Raw genomic sequence first — 19183 nt, 5'->3', positions numbered from 1 at the left:
TTATTACTATGCTGACTGCAATCATTACACACATGACTGGCAGTCTTCTGTAATAAAGGCAGGCAGTCGATCTTTGTCTCTTTTTAATATCAAAAATAAAATAAATCAAATTACAAACAAGACAAATACAATAGAAAAAACAAACAAATTAAATAAGCTTTTTCATGTAGCCTAGGATTATTTAACATGCTGTAGTAAGAAATACTACAGAAATTAAAAAATGAAATGTAAAAATAAAACACTGTATAGTCTTCATCTTCACTGTATGAATTAAATATAAATTGTTTCATATTAAAGTTATGTGGCGACACGGGAGAATTAAATGGTGACAGACACGCTCTCAAATACTGAGCTATAATGAATCACGACTACGCCACCCCAGCATTAACCCAGCTGGGGAAATACCCATAAGAAAAAGGGCACACAAGTTCGCTTCTCCCTCCCACAATCACCAGACACTGAGACGTGAATACGTACAAAATATATATATAATTCTTTATTTAATGATCATAAATAATTTAAAACAGGGTACTAGAGTCAGTCAAACAATGGGACTAGATGGCAAGGCCACTACTTTGTATATGAGCAACGAAGTTCAATCAGTAAACAGACATGTAGATTTTCGTGACGGAGCTGGGGTGCACCATTAGCTGGGCAGGCTGAGCAGTAGGCCTCGAATCAGCCCGCAAGGAGTACACCGTGCCCAAAACTTCCAACGCACACACACACTTGTGAAATCCACTACAAGAAAGCCTCTACCGCACACTCAAAAGAGAACTTCTGTTCGCCATGCACCGGACGGCTAGCCTGCCCGCTTTTGGGTCACCCCTGCTCCTATGAAAGAAAAAAGGAAAACCAATTACAAACAACCAGCATTAGTTGGTAACAGCATTAATTGTTAATGTGGCCAACAATAGGCAGTTAACGCTCAAACACACAAAAACACAAGTTGCTTACCGACAGTTAAAACAAAAAGCACAAAAACAAGTAATCAATTATATCAGAATCTAAGCATACACAAAATATTACAATGAGAAAAAGAAAACCCAACAGCAAGCAGCTGCACTCAAAACAGTTGTCAGAAACGGTTCTCAATAAAACAGATAGGAACAAATCAAAATAAACAAAACAAACAGAACTAATAAAAAGAAAACAAAGCAAAACAAATAGAAACAAAACAAATAGAAACAAAACAAATAGAAACAAAACAAATAGAAACAAAACAGCAGCGTCGAGGCTAAGACGCGTTGCGATCAAGCGCCATCTTTAACGGCCAATCGGCCGGACTTCCGTTCGAATATCTGGCAGACCATTCCCTCATCCCATTTACTACACAGAGGAATTCACGCGTCATACATTTACAAAATAAATACATTCCCACGTCCACATATACACAATACAATGGACCTACCTCACGCACCGAACAGTAAAGTTGCAGTCTCTCACAGCACGCCGGGTTATACGTGCGATCGATTCCCTTTTCTACACTGGAACTACAGCAGCAGTGTAGGGGAACAGAAACCCTTGAGCAGTACGCTCCGTACTTCCACGCAGACACCAGCTGGGTAGAAAAGTCAGTAAACACGTGCTCTAGACGCCAAACCATCACTATGGCAAACAGACACCTACCTCACGCACCGAGCAGTAAAGCAGCAGTCACTCACAGCACGCCGGGTTATACGTGCAATCGGATCCCTTTGCTACACTGGAACTATAGCAGAAATGTAGAGGAACAGCAAAACCCTTGAGCGGTACGCTCTGTACCTCCACACAGACACCAGCTGCGCGGAAAAGTCAGCTCATACAGAGCAAGCGAGCACCAGCAACCATGACACCCAGATGAACGCAAGGATGACGCCATATCCTACCACTCTGGAAATGCCCTTTATAAGGCCCGCTAAATAATCAGGGGGCGGAGTCATGCTTAAAGGAGCACTTCACCACAGTTACAAAAGTGATGTCAAAAGCAGTGTGTGATTTTTTTTTACGTTCATTAAACAGACAGCGGCAGCTTATGAGGCTGCTGTCCCTTTTAGAGAAAATACACATCTAATATACCGTTACACATCCTGTTCTCTCCTAACGGTTTAGTCAGTGTAGGACATAACTGGCGGTTAACATCAATACTCCACACGAATGAATACTCCCGATGTCACTCTGTGAAGAAATAAAACATGCCTGCACACATACACATTATTTTATGCACTAAAACAATGCATCTCCATTGGTTGCAGTAGTTGTGCAATAAATCGACACTTTGATGGAGAAGCGTTAAAAAACTTAAACGTTTCCTTTTCCAAAAAACTTGCTCTTTTAAACACATTTTCAGGCCCCCTAAACACCATTGGCATGTAAAATAAACAGGCCAGATACTCAAGTTTCCCTTTTTTTTTTAATGAAAACTGTCATGTAAACCCCTAGGCTAATGAAATTAACATGTCAGTTCTCCAACCAACCAGTTCTCCACCAACAGCAAGAAGGCAGAGGACCCACTGATAGATGAAGCGGAGATACACAATATTGGAAGAATATTAAAGGGCTGGTATATTGCCAGGGTTGCCAACTCTCACGCATCTGGCGTGACACTCACGCTTTCAGCATCAATCTCACGCTCTCACGCACACGCAAGAAATGTCACGCCAAAATCCACGTTTCTCCCCTCTCAATCCGTTAATTTTCTGTTGATGACTAGACCACAGCGTATTAATGACAGGAGAGGAGTTTAAGGCCCACAGCTGTAACATTTGCCTACAACGTTCTCACTGCAGTATTCTCTGATCATTGATTCGCTGAAACCTGATACGTCAGTTGCGTGTGAAAAGTTCAGAGAGAGTTCAGAGCATAGGTTCGGAGTCGGAGCCACTGATGCGCGTTTGAAAGTTTGGATGACAATCAAGGTAAGCAGATAATAAAATGGTGTGCCTTGCACTACAGACGTAGCCTTGCCTAATCAGTCTGTGTGCCGAGAGTACAGACTTCAACTATAGTTGCAAACGTTGTCTGACGTGCGTTATGTGGGCTAGCTATTTGCTCAATAAAAATAGGCTCATGGTACAAATTACGTTTTGTCAAATCGGGCAAGTGGCATTTTAAAATTCCCCAAATTATCAAAGGTTGCCCAGATTGTGTTGAGCCTGCCACAGTCAAATGTGGATGCTGAGCGAACCCTTTCAGTTATTGGCCTAAACAAGACTGACACCAGGAACAGACTGTCACTTGATGGCACCCTGTGAGTGATGGGAAGTTCAGATAATTTTACTGACTCGCTTGTTCTACCGAGTTCATTAAAATGAACGAATATTTTTTCGAGTCATTTCGTTCATTTAAGGGGCTTTAAATGTTGTACTTTTAACAGCCAAATTCCACGAACACATCCACCTACGCAGTCTTTATCATACTCTGAATTAAGAAATCATTATAATGCAGTCAAAAATAATTTACAGGGAACATAAATACTTACTTTACCTTCCGAATCTTTCGTTCATTTGTCACGTGACAGACGCATTACGGTTCATGAACGGATCGAACCCTGCTTCAGATACGAGCCTCCTGCAGAGGTAGTGAAGCAGGCCAACAGGCCTAATGTGTGAAATTTGTGTGTTGTGGTTTTCTTGGGAGATGGAGTAACTATTATGTGTCCCTTTTGTTTTGAGATTTCTTATTGTTTTGATGTTGTTGTTTTACATGTTTGTTATTTAATCACCTCTATCTTTATTTTTTTTATAGTGCAATCAATAAATTAATTGTACATTTTGAAAACACGTTTCCATTCTATTCTTTTTTTTTTTTTTATAAATCATGGTTTATACTAAGTAAACAAGGACTGACATTTTGAAAATTAGGGTTAGGGTTGACAAAAAATTGCTCCGCGTGCACTGAAGTTTTACAGAGTCTCACTCCAGCCAAAGTTCCAAAGTTGGCAACCCTATAATGCCCTTTTCACAAGACATAAAATAAGTCTTTGATGTCCCCAGAGTGTGTATGTGAAGTTTTAGCTCAAAATACCCCACAGATATTTTTATATTGCATGTTAAAGTTTGTCACTTTTTGAGGGTGAGCAAAAACGCACAGTTTTGTGTCTGTTCCTTTAAATGCAAATGAGCTGCTGCTCGCGACACAGGGGGCAGAGCTTCAAGAGCTCGTGTCCTTTTTTTCTCACACAGACATGCACTGAAATTTTCAAAAACTTTTCAGAAAGATGGAGAGGCTCAAGAAGAAGTGACAACATTTAGACAACATTTCTGAATAGTTAATTGGTGAATTTGTGTAGCTTTATGTATAGTTATCTTCTAGTCATTGATTAGCATATTCTGTCTTGATTATCTATAAATCGTGTTCCGGGGGCGGGGTTTATGTAAATTCTAGGGTTGGCTATGTCACTAACCCGGGAGGAATGTCGTGTAGTTCCTACCAGCTGTTTGTTGTAGTCCTTAAAAAGCGATTTCTTTAAAAGAAAATATCTCCCTTTGCTTTGAACGTTGTAACTTTACAAATGTTGTTTATGCTCAAACAGCAACATTACACACTAACTAAAGTTAGAAAAGTGAAATCAAAATCAACTACCTCTTTAAAATCCGAGAGGAAAAAGAATTACTGTTACTTTTGTATTTGTAGGAAATAAAAATGACCAAATAAATTGTGAATAATTAGTGTTTATTTAACAGCTGTGATGGTGGTTATGGCATCTATCTCTACCCTTCCATCTGGCATCCTCCCATTCCATACAGTAATCTGCTTCATTTTCAGCAGGAGCAATGATGGAAATCCTAAAGGAAATTCTAATTATTCGGTTACTTTCAGAGGTCACAGCAAGATGTTATCAAGTGAACGTTATTTACCAGATTACCTCGTTTAAACCGATTTCTCCACCACTGACCTGCAATCCTGAATCTCCTCTTTGATGGATCTCACGGGTTTGTGTCTGGGAAACACAAAAACTCTCAGAAAATTGAATGAATGAAAATTGAATGAAACTACAAAAATGCTTTTCTTACTTGCCTTTTTTTGTTGTTGTTTCCAGTCAAAATATCTAAAAATTCTTAAAACAAGATGCATTTATTACATAAGAAATATCTGGGTTTACCAAAGAAAACCTGCTCCCGACTAGGTTTGGTTCACAGAGTAAGTTACCATGGTAAATGAGTACAGAGTATAAGTTACCTATCTTTCAGAAACGGGCTTGATTTACTCTGCTTTCTCGGGTTTGACATACCTCCCATTCTGAAATGGAAAACCCACCCAGAGTTTCCCTCATTTCAGGGTTAACATACTCAGAGTTTTCACTTAACCTCCTTTCTGAAACAGGCCCCTGGATATTTATTAACTAACATTCACAAATATTAATAAATACTGTAACAAATGTATTTATTAGTTAATGCACTAACTAATGTTAATTAATGAACCTTATTGTAAAGTGTTGCCATTTTTTTTTATTTTTTTTTTAAGCAGCACTTTGAGAAAGATAACTGGTTTTATTGACTAAAAAGGAGCTCTGAAAGTGGCAGATGTAGAGACGGACAGATCTACTATGAGACTTTAGAGCACAAGCATTCAGTCAACTTCCCATCAACCTCAGTGGGGACATGGTGGGACATGGCTGGATTCTGTCAACTTCCAATCCAACTCAGCAGGGACTTGGCTGGACTGTTCACCTGGGACATGGCTGGATTCTCTCAGCTTCCAATCCAACTCAGCAGGGACTTGGCTGGACTGTTCACCTGGGACATGGCTGGATTCTCTCAGCTTCCAATCAAACTCAGCAGGGACTTGGCTGGACTGTTCACCTGGGACATGGCTGGATTCTGTCAACTTCCAATCAAACTCAGCAGGGACTTGGCTGGACTGTTCACCTGGGACATGGCTGGATTCTGTCAACTTCCAATCAAACTCAGCAGGGACTTGGCTGGACTGTTCACCTGGGACATGGCTGGATTCTGTCAACTTCCAATCCAACTCAGCAGGGACTTGGCTGGACTGTTCACCTGGGACATGGCTGGATTCTGTCAACTTCCCATCAGTCTCAGCAGGGTTAGCTCTAGACTCTCCAGCTGGGACATGGCGGGTCTCAGTCAACTTCCCATCAACCTCATTGGGGAAAGGTCTGGACTCTTCAGCTGGGACATGGCTGGATTCTTTCAGCTTCCTATCAACTTCAGTGGGGACAGGGCTGGATTCTTTAAACTTCCCAATAACCTCAGCATGGACATGGCTGGACTCTTCAGCTGGGACACGGCAGGTCTCAGTCAACTTCCCATCAACCTCAACAGGATTAGATCTAGACTCTTCAGCTGGGACATGGCTGGATTCTTTCAGCTTCCTATCAACTTCAGTGGGGACAGGGCTGGATTCTTTAAACTTCCCAATAACCTCAGCATGGACATGGCTGGACTCTTCAGCTGGGACATGGCGGGTCTCAGTCAACTTCCCATCAACCTCAGCAGGATTAGATCTAGACTCTTCAGCTGGGACATGGCTGGATTCTTTCAGCTTCCCATCAACCTCAGTGGGGACAGGGCTGGATTCTTTAAACTTCCCAATAACCTCAGCATGGACATGGCTGGACTCTTCAGCTGGGACATGGTGGGTCTCAGTCAACTTCCCATCAACCTCAGCGGGATCTTGTCTGGATGCTGTCAACTTCCAATCAACCTCATTGGGGAAAGGTCTAGACTCTTCAGCTGGGACATGGCTGGATTCTTTCAGTTTCCCATCAACCTTAGCAGGGACTTGGCTGGACTCTTCAGCTGGGACAGGGAGGGTCTCAGTCAACTTTCCATCAACCTCAGAGGGGATAGGTCTAGACTCTTCAGCTGGGACATGGCTGGATTCTTTCAACTTCCCATCAACCTCAGCAGGGACTTGGCTGGATTCGGTCCAATTCCCATCTACCCCAGTAGGGAGTAGAAAAAGAAAATTGGTGTAAAAAAAAGCTGAGATTATCTTTCCTCATGGTCAATATCAACCTTATAGCATCAGTAGTTATAATAATTTAAAAAAAGATAAAGTGTCACCTGTTTGGACAGTTACCCCAGATGCATTCTGCAAAGACATCAGAACAGCTATATTACACTTCACTACCACTGGCCATGTTTGATTTTGTTTGTTCACACGAAGAAAACACAAGGGGCCATCTGGAAAACAAAAGGTATTATTAACTTTAATACAAGAAGTCATCAGGCCTTGTAAAAGTTAACTATGCATAGTGTAAAGAAAAGCATTGTGTTAACCACTATACAAGGGTTACAAACCATTGCTCAATGAATAATTCCCAACTGGAAAAGCAAATCCTGAAAAAAATATATAAGGTTAAAAAAAGAGAAAGTTACATACATATTTAGCATATTTGAAACATTGCATTAAGGTGAAAACAACATTACCATTGAGCACCAGTTGGTGACACATAAATACTAAAAACATAAAGTTTGAAACTGCCATCTTGATTACAGATGAAACAATCACCAATCTATCTATACTTTCTAAAACAGGCTCCAAGCCAGGGCTTTTAAAATAACAGATTTTCATCACCTGGGTTTCTTGTTACAGTGAAATTAGTGACAGAGGACCTGCTCGTTAACATTCCTGTGCACTCATTGGTTGGTTGTGATTTTCAAACTGTTCAAAGAGGTTTTGACTTTATTTAGTTTCTACAAGAAAAAGGGGCTGTATCTTTAAAACCATATCAGATTATATGATTTTTCCATTAAACCAGACAAGTATTCATCAGACACAAAAACAAAGAAGATGAATAAGGGTGTTTTCACACTGGGCACATATAGTGTGGTCTGATTCCGGTTGAGAAATCACTATTGTTGTTTTCAAAATGTTCAAATAGGTTTTGAATTTATTTAGTTTCTACAAGAAAAAGGGGTAGTATCTTTATGAACACATCAGCTTATATGATTTTTCCATTCAATTAGACCAGTATTTATCAGGCACTAAAACAAAGAAGTTTTCACGCTGGGCACATTTGCTCCAATTCCGAGCGTGATTGTTCCTGGTGCCCCCTGCAGCACTGGGCTGGTTAACACTCAACTTAATTACATCAAAACCTTGTGCATTTGCATTCATTTTACGTGTAGGAGAATTCATTCTTTGTTATTTTCTTATTGTTTATTTACTGTCACATGGCTACGCGGTGATCACTTCCGTTTTCTTTATTATTTACTTTGGCGGATTGTTTGAGCTAGTGTTGGAAGGGGCGAGTGGCGAGAGATAACTTTCTGTTGACTGTATTGCATCAAAAGCAAGCTAAGATCATCAGTCTTCCTTTTGCTGAAAATGACAACTGAGTGTGAAAAAGTCAGCCATCCCACTACCTATCCCCTATGTAGCTATCAGAATGCCGCTAATATAAGTCAAGAGAAAACGGTGCTTTGATTTCAAGGATATTCCTTTCATGCCCTGCACTGGAACACAGTTGTGGATCACGAGAGGAAATGGACAAGAGATGCACAGCACTTGGACCGGTATGTGAATCAGATTATTATTTATCTGCTTGCTGCTTGTCTGTTTTAGACACTATGGTTGGTTGTGCTTGATGTGGAGTGCAGATCCATTTGTTTGGATAAACTATGGTGGACCTGAAGCGCGTAGTTTCTACATGCAGTGCTGGGATTTGTACAATTTGTGTTAGTGATTAAAACACACATTTAAAAGTTGTATGTGCCACTTAGGTTGATTAATAAGAGAAAATGGATGAAGACGGATGGATTTGCCTGCTGCCGTTCCCTCTTATGTAAATGCAAATGTACAAAAGACTCTTCATCAAGGTGAGGAATGTAATGCATTGACTTGTGAGCATTTCATTGATGAGATCAAACCAACCGATAGTATCTCAAATGTTTACAGCAACAACAAAAATCTAGTAAAAAGAGCACTTCTACTGGTTCACGATCTATTAGATCATCAACATCATCTGCTCATCTTCAAGCTGAAGCTGAAGTGGCGGCTTTATTAGCCAGTCAACAAATGTTGCATCTGAAGCAACCAAGAAAAAAAGGAACAAATTGATATTCAAACTAAAATAGCTGTGTCTATAGCTAAAGTTAATGTGTACAGGTCTGCTGCATCAGAACAAAGTATACATTTGGAGGTAAGAAAATCAAAAAAAGGAAAATGATGAAATGATCTCCTCCACTTCAATGACAGTGGCATCAGCTCAAGTTGACACACAGTGGAGTCACAGTTTCTGTCTGTTAATAATTCAACAAGAGGTGCAAGAAATAAGGAAAGTACTTCTCAGCTTCACTCTTTGCTTCAACCGAGGTCCATAACACCATTACAGTCTACTTGGTATCACATGACAGGAAACAGGAAATAGCCAGCATAAATGAAGCAGCATGGCAAACAAACGGGGTCTCTGTCAAGAGGACCAAAACTGGATCGAGGAGTTTCTTTTAAGGACTTTCCATTCCAGCAAACCTCATCACTTTTCATTGGATTATCACTACAGTTGGATTGTATATACACCGGTGGACACTTACACATTGGGACAAACAGCACGCAAGGACTCTTAAGGACTGTTTTATGGTATGGAACCAATGGACTCTATGCTTTTAACAGCCTAAGGCTTCTATGTTGTATTGTGTTGTTTTAAGTTCCTTGTGGAAATTGTAAATGCACTTAATTTATTCACTTTATTTCTGTTGTCGTCTCATCTTTTAAAACACTTCAAAACCTCTCACAGTTTAATCTGGCCCCAATTTTATTCTTGTAACGCTACCGATTAGGCCGATTGTTACAAACCATAATGAACCAGTAGAATTTAAAGGGGACCTATTATGCAAAATTCACTTTTGTATGGTGTTTGGACATAAATGTGTGTTGGCAGTGTGTGTACACAACCACCCTACAGTGATAAAAATCCACTCACTCCTTTTTTTTTTATCCCCATAAATCATAAGCAGTCTCTCCAAACGACCTGTTTTCAGAATGTGGCTTTAGTGACATCACTAAAGCCACAGGCCCCGCCCACGAGTGTTGACTGACACTGCCGTTATAACTTAGACCCGCCCTGATCGAGTTCACTGCGAGTTGTACACATCAGCCATTGCTGCAGCAATGCACTCACAAGAAGCGTCGAAGCATCTCCCAAGCATTGAAGGTGTTGTAGCTGGATGTATTCATTCACATTGCTCTCTCTATTTACTCTTGAAATCTGCCAGCCACTGAAGACGAGGTGGATTCATTTTGTTTTCAAAGAAAATGCTCCCTTGACTCTACAGAAATGTATGTAAGTTACTTAAGCACTTCTTATACTGTTTACTCAGCTCTAACAGTGATTTTCTGAAGAAAAACTGATGCTTCATCTTTTGTGTAACATACAGTAAACTTTATTAAACTCATCAGTATATTTTGTGTCATCATTCAGACAATTAAATCGTCAGACGGAGTCCTACAGCAGGCTTGCATTAATAGTGTATACAAGCAATGCCAAATAGGTTATAATCGTAATTAAACTAAACTATACCTGTTCCAACTCCATACAGCATATATTCTCTGACTCTGTAGGCATTTTTATTGTCGAAATTAACACCATTACTGTGACTGTCTGTTTTATTATCATCATCTTCCCTGTTCTGGCTCTGATCGCGGCTGTTTAGGCTCCGCCCCCTGTGCCGTGAACCAGCAGCTCATTAGCATTAAAGGAGAAGCACTAAAACAGTGCGTTTTTCACAGACCCAAAAAATGATGATTTAAAAGTGCTGTAAATGAAATTCTGTTGGGTATTTTGAGCTAAAACTTCACATACACACTCTGGGGACATCAGAGACTTATTTTACATCTTGTGAAAAGGGGCATAATAGGTCCCCTTTAAAGACATTGTTGATTTTGTAGAGTAGCAAGTAAAAATTGCAATAGATCCTGTGTTTGGAAACATTTTAGAGGCTCCTTTTGTTGGAGGTCGAAGAATGATTCGTTCTAAGGGAAGTAGTTTCGCTACCACTGTCACTGTAACAGGTATGGAAGACATAGAGTACCCTGTCTTTGTTGTGGCGAAGAACATTTCGTCAATTCCTGTACTGTGCTTGCCAAAAAAGAAAAGATGGGTTTTCTGAAGAAGAAAGGAATCTGTTTTGACTGTTTATTTACCGGACATATTAGCAAAGATTGTAAGAATCGGATTACATCAAAGTGTGTGGTTATAAACATCCCAGCATCCTTCATGTCTTTCAGCGAGATAAAACAGAGGAACCAAAGCAAGCAGTAGTGCTCTGATCTCTGTTCAGTCCAGTCGTCTTACTGGGGCTGGTGAAGATGCTTGTGCCTTGTCCATTTTTCTAGTATGTGTTAAATCTAAGAATAGAAACAAGATTTTTCAGCGACCTTCTGCACAGAACGTCTTTTAAGGGACCGTTCAGTATTTATGGAATGGACCACAGGAGGAAAATAGGGGTGGGTCATGTCTTTTTATTCTTTGTTGAGGGAAAGGTCTTTTTTTAGTCTAGGGGGAGGGTCACCCAACTTTTGTATTCATGAAAACAGCAAAATTTTGTGAACAACAAGCTATTTAAGCTCTTGTGAATACGCACAGATTCAAAAAATGGATCACAACCAGCTGAGGACGAAAATACAGACCACTAGCTGGAAGCACAAAAACCTACGAGTTTCACTCCAGACGCTGTCGGGTGAGGAAACAGATTTTTTTTTATAGACCATAAAATTTACAATCCGAAATTATGAGTCTAGAGAGTGTTGGAGGAGTTGCTGGTACCCTATGAAGACAAGCCATGTGGTGTATTGGATATGGATTTTGCCTTCGAACTGTTTGCGTAATTTTTCGAGAGGCAAACAATCGAAAAAGAATGGTTCCGGGACTGCATACTGAATCCCGAATATGGGATACCAGTTTTAATATATAGACGAACAGGCAAGCAGTTGATTATATTGGACGACGGGTCGGCGTCAATGGAGAACATTTTCCTGTAGCTTGTGAAAGACGAGGATGAAAAACAGTCTGGTTTTGAGCTACTATGCATGTGTTTTGTTGAGGTTTCTGGTGTAACGTTGCGACTGGAGCACAGTATCACAGAACAGAAGAGTAGGCCTAGTCCACAGAGCCTAGCCTACTGTACATAGAAAAAAACATTTTAGAGCTGCGGCTGATTCTGATTTTACATCGTACTTATTCAGGTTTGGTCAAAGTGAGAGAGATTGGAAGGGGACTGTCAGGCTGAGCCCCCAACGGAATTGTAATATTTTATGTTTTCACTTTCATTTGTCGATTTCATAACACCAACTTCCAGAAACGTCTGTAGGAATGCCAGGTACAGCCTCAGTTTTCTGATATGATATGATCATGAGCAATGGGGTGAAGAATCAGTTATTTCATTGAACAGATCCTAAAATGTATCCATGTATATACAACTCTTGTGGGATCACATTCATTTTCATTTTAAGATTATTAAAAAGTGTGGATGTGTGTGTGTCAGAGAGAGATAATTGTGTGCATTTTATTTCACATCAAAACTGACAAGTTCCTCCAATATTACCATAAAACAGATACAGATTGTTTTCCCTCTCCTTTCATGCCCTGTCTGTTCCCTGCGATGTGTTGACACCTCTGCACAGTTTTTCCTCAGCATTTGCATTTAGTATAAAAGCAGCTCAACAAATACAAAATTAAACACTTTGCTATGCATAAAAACAACATCATGAAATTGTTTCTAGAAATTCAAACATGCCAGAAATGAGTGAAACTGTGCACTATTAAGTCAGTGTATCAGTTTTATCTATGTGCCAAGTATCACAGCCTATTACAACGTAAGTGTTACACTGCTTTCATAATACTCAATATTGATATTGTTATTCTCTCCACTAGATACACCGGCTCATTGAATCAATGACCAATGAATATGATCGAAGGGTTGCCACTGCTCTGTTAGTCTGTGCTGGAAAAATGCATGGCATGACTACCATGAGAGCGAGACAACTCCTGCAAGATCTTGAGGAACGACTGGACTGCAGAGGTCTTTGTCTCCCAGAGGCTTGATCACCGCGTAGAGAACCTGGAGGCCAGGGTTAAAGCTTTGACAGAGCAGATACAGTAGCTTCCAGATGATGGACTCCAGAAAGAGTTGGTGATCTAGAGAATGAGAGAAGCTTTCTGCAGGAGTCATTAGAGAATGTGAAAAAACTGAAAGTGAGTAGCCTACTTAAAAAGCGATTTAAAGCGGAATAATCAGCACCATTTCATAATGATGCCCATTGAGTGTAATGTGTTGATGTTCACTACAGCTTAAATGTATTATGGGTGTGTTTAAAATTATGTTGATGCAAGATAATGACCTGTTGTGGTATTAAGCATTTGTACTATTTTCCATGTACAGGCAGCTGAGACACCGTACACCAGACAGCGTTTGAAACAAGCTGTAAAAAGGAAGGCAGACCAGATTGCTGAAGACGAACGCATTAAGAAAAGGGCACGAGGTGCGGGTCACAAAACCATGATGGATGAGGAGGATGAGAGGTGGTTGGCTAAGTGTATAGGTAAGTAAATTACATGTATATTTGTTTTTTTCCTAATAAATGTAAACCTTTATCATTATACTGTTTTATAGTAAATTATGGCTATTGAAAACTATTAATGGAAGACTTGGCGACCAGGATTTTTGTATTCTCTGCTATTTTACAAGGACAAAACTACTGTTCATGGTCGTCGGCATGAAAGCGTTCTCTACACCCATCATAGAGTGAAGTCCCGGGATCTGCTGAAACCAAGCGGCAACCTCCCTGTCTCTCTCTTGAAACCAACATGGAAGTGAATTAAACAGCAATTCATCAACTGGCCGCTTGAGGCTGGCTGCAAAAGTGAGTCAAATCTGCATCTCCCCCATGTTGAAATGCCCAACTTTACAGCAGAAAAAAACATGTTTACAGCCTGGAGCAAAAAGTGGCTTTGGTCTACACAGCTAATTTTGCCCTTCATGACAACTGTGAGGGGGGTGAATTTTTTTATAACTCATTCATTTAAATTATATTAAGCCTTAAATTTCTGCATAATTAAGGGTGTCCACTTTTGAGTGACAGGTGGATTCCCGCTGCTGTGGTCATTAGTCATCATTAGCCGTTTGTATGTTGTCTGTTAGCCGTCACGTTACCTCAGCTCATTGTCTGACTGTAAAAATAAATAAATTCGGGAGTGACGCACTGCCAAGATGGCGACGGTTGGCTACGCCCACTTTAGGCTTCAAAAACGGTCTTCAGAAACCTACGGGTGACGTCACGGACACTACGTCCATATTTTTTTACAGTCTATGGCTGAAACTGGCAAACTACAGAAGGCTGAGACGAGGACTGCCGTTGATTCATGCTGTGTCCACAGTGCATAGCAGAGCAAGAGACGTCTGAAATCCCTACAGAGCAGGAGACATGTAGGTCTCAAAATACATTTCTAGGGCTTTATTGTGTGCGCATGTGACTGCAGTTTCATGTGGGTCAGTGTGTATGTGTGACTGACTGTATGTGTGTTTATGTGGGTTAGTGCCAGTGTGCATGAGCGACATGTGCATGTGTGGTTTGAGTACTGAAAGAATGTGTATTCATTTAAATTGTTGGTGTATGCCACTATTTTTCATTAAACTATGCAGTGTTTAATTCTTTACAGCTAGATATGATAGAATATTTGTTTTAATGTTTTCTTCAGAAGGGTTTAGGACTCTGGTGCTCACTCTGGTGACGGTATTATTAATGTGCACCATTGTAAATGTAACCCCCTGTGTGGGTGAATAACACAACTATTAATATTTTCAGAGGGATTTCATGGGTCAAGGAGACAGTCGGTTCTCCAACCCCACAGATGATCAGGTTGCAAAAAGGCTACCAGTTCACGACTTCACAGAGCCTTCCATGTACATCACACCCTCTGCTTTCCGTGTGCTCAAGAAAGAACCTTCTCAGTTGGAGGCCACTACCTTGGTATCTTCAGATGATTCCAGAATGGCAATAGTCCACCCATAGGCCTACATCGGAACCCATGGGACAACTTGGGCCTCCAATTATATGCGCCTCAGGAGGGAGTGTCCTGATGATTTTGAGGTTCCTGGGACAGCTGTTCATAAGGATGTGAGAGCTCTTCTGTCGGACCAGAGATGCCACAAAGTACTTCCTTGACACCGAAATGGATGCTGATGTAAAGTGTGTCAATATCACCCCAATGCCCATGGTTTGTCCCCAGATCATTGAGCTGACAGATGCTGGACATGGAAGTTGGTGTTTCAAATTTTGAGGTACGTTTTTCACAGTCAACAGACTACAGAAAGATGTATTTATTGTTTTCTCTGTCTGTGAAAATGTCCTCAATACAAATATTGACAGTTCGACAATGGAAATGTCTTTCAGGCACATTTCAGAGCAGCAGAAAAAATCTGGATTCGTTCAACGGACCTATTGTGTCAAATTCACAGAGCTCGGGAGGATTCTGGGCAAAATAAAGCTGAAAGGCTGAATGCTTGCCTGGGTACATGTGCTATAGCCATATCCTACAATTATCTTTTAAGTGTACATTTCAGGTGAAGCGATATGTGATGGAGGTACAATCCAGTGGCAGATCTTTTCTGAGACCCATGGTTTGACAGAAACTGACATATCCGCAATGACCAGATCAGCCCTTGAGGATCATGCACAGAAGATGATGGAAAACAATGCTTTGGCTGTGGCAGAAGAAGTCAGACTCAGAATTGACCAGTCACCTGCACCAGCAGGATTTACCAGAGCGTTTACTTTGGGAAAACCTAGGTACGGGGTTCATTAATTCCCATTTCTGCATTTTTTCCAAAAGGAAAATAAATCCTGGAGGTAGAGTCCAACGTGCTTCAGCCTTGATTCACAGATGAGTTTGGTGCTCACCATGGAGCAATAAAGTAATAAAACCTGGGCTTTCAGCTCATTGACTACCAAAGTAAAAGTCTGGGGCACTCAGCAACAATCTGCTATTCATTCTTGAACAGGGGCCTACTGTCCCCTGCCCCAGATGTATTGACTGTGAGAAGTAAAGGACCAATATGTGTGTACATCTTTTTCAGAACTACAGTTCTTCTACAACCGTGAATATCTACAGCGGTACATGACGAGTAGCAAGACCCAGAGATCAGCTGTTCCAGGCCATAATTACTTTCAGAGGATAGAAAGCTTCATTGACAGACATTTTGAGATTGGAGAACTGTACATGGAGTTCCTCAAGGGAAGTTGCAAAGGTGAGTTTGCTGCATAATTTAATTTGGCTGAATGTTGCTGAGTTATTGGCTTTTCTAGAATTCCATTGTTAAGGGACCATCAGTGCCATTGTTTATTTACTGCCTATAAAAATAAATGTATAATATTTCATCAAAATAACCATGTGAGCAATGGTGTTGACTTATGAATTTGCACATGGTTTGTCTGAAAGCATATTAAAAACACCACATAGACATATAAACAACATTAAAAACGTGAATTTCAACACAGGGGGACTTTAATAATCTTCTGTCATGCTTGAAGAAGTAGACTTATTTTCATGTGTTGACTATTAAAGTACTTTATTATATTTTTTTAATATATACTTTATTAAATAACTGTAGTTATTTGATATAATATTAGTTGCATTCCTTGATGAACCAAAACATCACCAATTTGACACGTGCCTCCAACCTAAACACTGTTGCAGACCAGGCACACCCTTCATGACAATAGTGTTCTCTGGTGGAAATGTCTCTTTCAGCAGGATAATCACCATGACACACTGTTCAGGAATGGTCTGAGGAACATGATGAAGAGTTTAAGGTGTTGCTCTTGCCTCCAAATTCCCCAGATCTCAATCGGATTGAGCATCTTGTGCTGGACCAACAGGTTCAATCCACATCACAACCTACAGGACTTGAAGGATCTGCTGCTCATGTCTCGGTGCCAGATATTGTGTTGTAATCTGTAATGTGAGGTTGACATCGATATCGCCCCCTCAGATATCTGCTTCATCTTCTTTATGTGAGGTGGAGCACAGGTCCTCACTTTATGGAGCACAACAAGAGTATTTTACACAAGCAGGTCTATTAGCATTTCCATTCATCTCAACGACAGTCGTGAATCACAGGTGACATCAATCTGAAGCTGCAGTGGCAATGAGTGACGTCATGATATCTCTGATTGGCTGATGGAACAACAGGAACACACACAGTCCCAAAAAACCTTCACTAGTAGCCGCGTTTCCATTACCCTTCAAATTGCACAAATTGAGATTGCGAATTGAAAATACGCAAATGTGGTTTTTCAGGCAATTTGAAAAATAAATATTTCGCAAAACTGCAATGGAAACAGTTTTTGCGCATTTACAGGTCACCTGACGTAGATGACGCGGTGTGTTTGGACAGAATACGAGAAAGATTTCTTTATTCAATTTATATAAGACAAAAGAATTACAGGAATACTGGATTCTAAATCTCAAATAAATGCCACAATCAAGACCTCGAAGCAGATATGAGGGAGAAACACCCAGAAACACCTAGAAACACCTCATATCATAAGTATAATAAGGGTCGTTCCTTACCATTAATGCTTGGAAAACACACATAAATCTCCTTCGATTAATAATAATGGCCAGTGCAGTGGCTGGGATTAGTACATAAACCTACCAACGTCCGTTGCCATGGTTTTTGGAATGATTTTATTTATCGCGAGAGGAAAAACTTAAGTTTTAGTCGCATAACATCATTTAATGGAAACGCCGTCATTTCGCAATAGTTTTTTGTCAACATTTAGAAAATCGCAAAAGTTTTGCGCAAATCTGTAATGGAAACACGCCTACTGACTTTCATGAGCTGTGACATCAAAGGCAGCAGACAGAGAAAAATATGTGCATTCCATGCACAGAAAATGTTAATTTGCTAACCAGCCAACCCTTGACTCCTTGGTTAGATGTCCTAAATGCCCATAAGTCACCCTGACTCTGACTTATGCTGCCATCTACAGGAGAACACCCAAACTGAGCTGACCCTGAAAGCTCTACAGCAGGGGTCCAACCCTAATCAAACACTACTGAACAAGGTCTTCAGGATTCAGAGAAAGACATCAGGGTTGAGAAGGAAAGTCAAGAAGCCATGGTTTTCCTGACTGCAGTCATGTGATCATTATCTGGGAACATCAGGGAATTTATTCCCTTTTGTGCCATTCAATTGCTTTTAATTATTATGTAAATCAGATACAAAAGCCAATCAAATGTATTCATTGTGACTTAAAATAGGGTAATTTACTAACAGGCTATTTGACCTTTTACCAGTTAAAGGCAGGGTAGGTAGGACTATATAAAAATAAAAGATCCAAATTTGTTAAAACTTTCTATATATATCAATACATAATTAAAATGTAAGTACTCTGAAAAAAAGAGTATAAAAATCAAGTGACTCTAGACCGTTTAATCTGTATTAAACACAGCTCATTATTTCGATTCGGGACGAATCAAAGGATTGGCTTAGGCGACTGTCACTCTCTCTCGCAACCATGGCAACCACCCTTTTGCCACGGGATCTGCCCACTTGCGCGCGCACGTTTGATTTGAGGAATTCGAGAGGCACGGAACCTAGGAATAGCAAAACAATGGCAGAGAAAGAGCAATCAAAATTCACATTACCGGCATGCAGTTAGTGAAGGCAAACAAGGCAAAAAAAGAAGACAGTACAAGAAAAGGTAATAAACAAAAAGTCTTTGGATAATCAAAGAAATAAAACGCGTGTCAATATCATCGTGGCTTTCCAGCGACCACCCCGTCCTCAGCCTCTACTTCCTCGGACCCTAGTTGCACGCCACGGCCTCTTGCACGACCTCCTCTGCTTCGCCCTAAAATTATTTTTTATTTTACAAAAGGACATTTTACAAACCTACATTTTGCGCATGTGCTCCTGCATGCACTTTTCCAGTCACAACACAGCAATCAAAGGAGGACGCGCTGAAAACTGAAATGCTGTTCTCTTCCTTCATAACTCGTACTGAGAATGTTTGAGTTGCAGAGGAATTTGTGACTGTTTCACCTGTTCAACCACATCAAAGTTTCGTAATTAGTAAGTCCGTGCTTTTTCTCTTTTTGTTCTTATGTGCTGAAGGGCTGCTGTGCCTTGGTGAAACGATGTTTGTACGTGAAGAGCTCTTTTCCAAAACGCCATAAACCTAAAAAGCTGCCTCAAAGAACCAGCAAAAGTAATGATTATGAATGTGTAAA

At 40.4% G+C, this 19183-nt stretch overlaps 1 protein-coding gene and 1 long non-coding RNA gene across 2 annotated transcripts; both read right to left on the bottom strand.

The window, feature by feature from the left end:
- Positions 1–972: 972 nt before the first annotated feature.
- Positions 973–1937, bottom strand: LOC311073919. The gene is made up of 3 exons (XR_014604225.1): positions 1639–1937; positions 1412–1561; positions 973–1329 (listed from the first exon to the last, which is right to left on the bottom strand). It is a non-coding gene; the product is annotated as an uncharacterized lncRNA (long non-coding RNA).
- Positions 1938–5442: 3505 nt separating this feature from the next.
- LOC311073733 (uncharacterized protein) lies at positions 5443–7464 on the bottom strand. The gene is made up of 4 exons (XM_084099673.1): positions 7377–7464; positions 7248–7286; positions 7011–7130; positions 5443–6884 (listed from the first exon to the last, which is right to left on the bottom strand). Exons 1-4 carry the CDS (start codon positions 7432–7434, stop codon positions 5572–5574), a joined length of 1530 nt encoding a protein of 509 aa, XP_083955799.1. The 5' UTR covers positions 7435–7464; the 3' UTR covers positions 5443–5571.
- Between the last annotated feature and the right edge of the window lie 11719 nt (positions 7465–19183).

The sequence above is a fragment of the Abramis brama genome (assembly GCF_963993115.1).
Source record: "Abramis brama genome assembly, chromosome: 22".
NCBI lineage: Eukaryota > Metazoa > Chordata > Actinopteri > Cypriniformes > Leuciscidae > Abramis > Abramis brama.
Note: the sequence above shows the minus strand (reverse complement) of the source record. Positions and strands in the feature narration are given on the sequence as shown.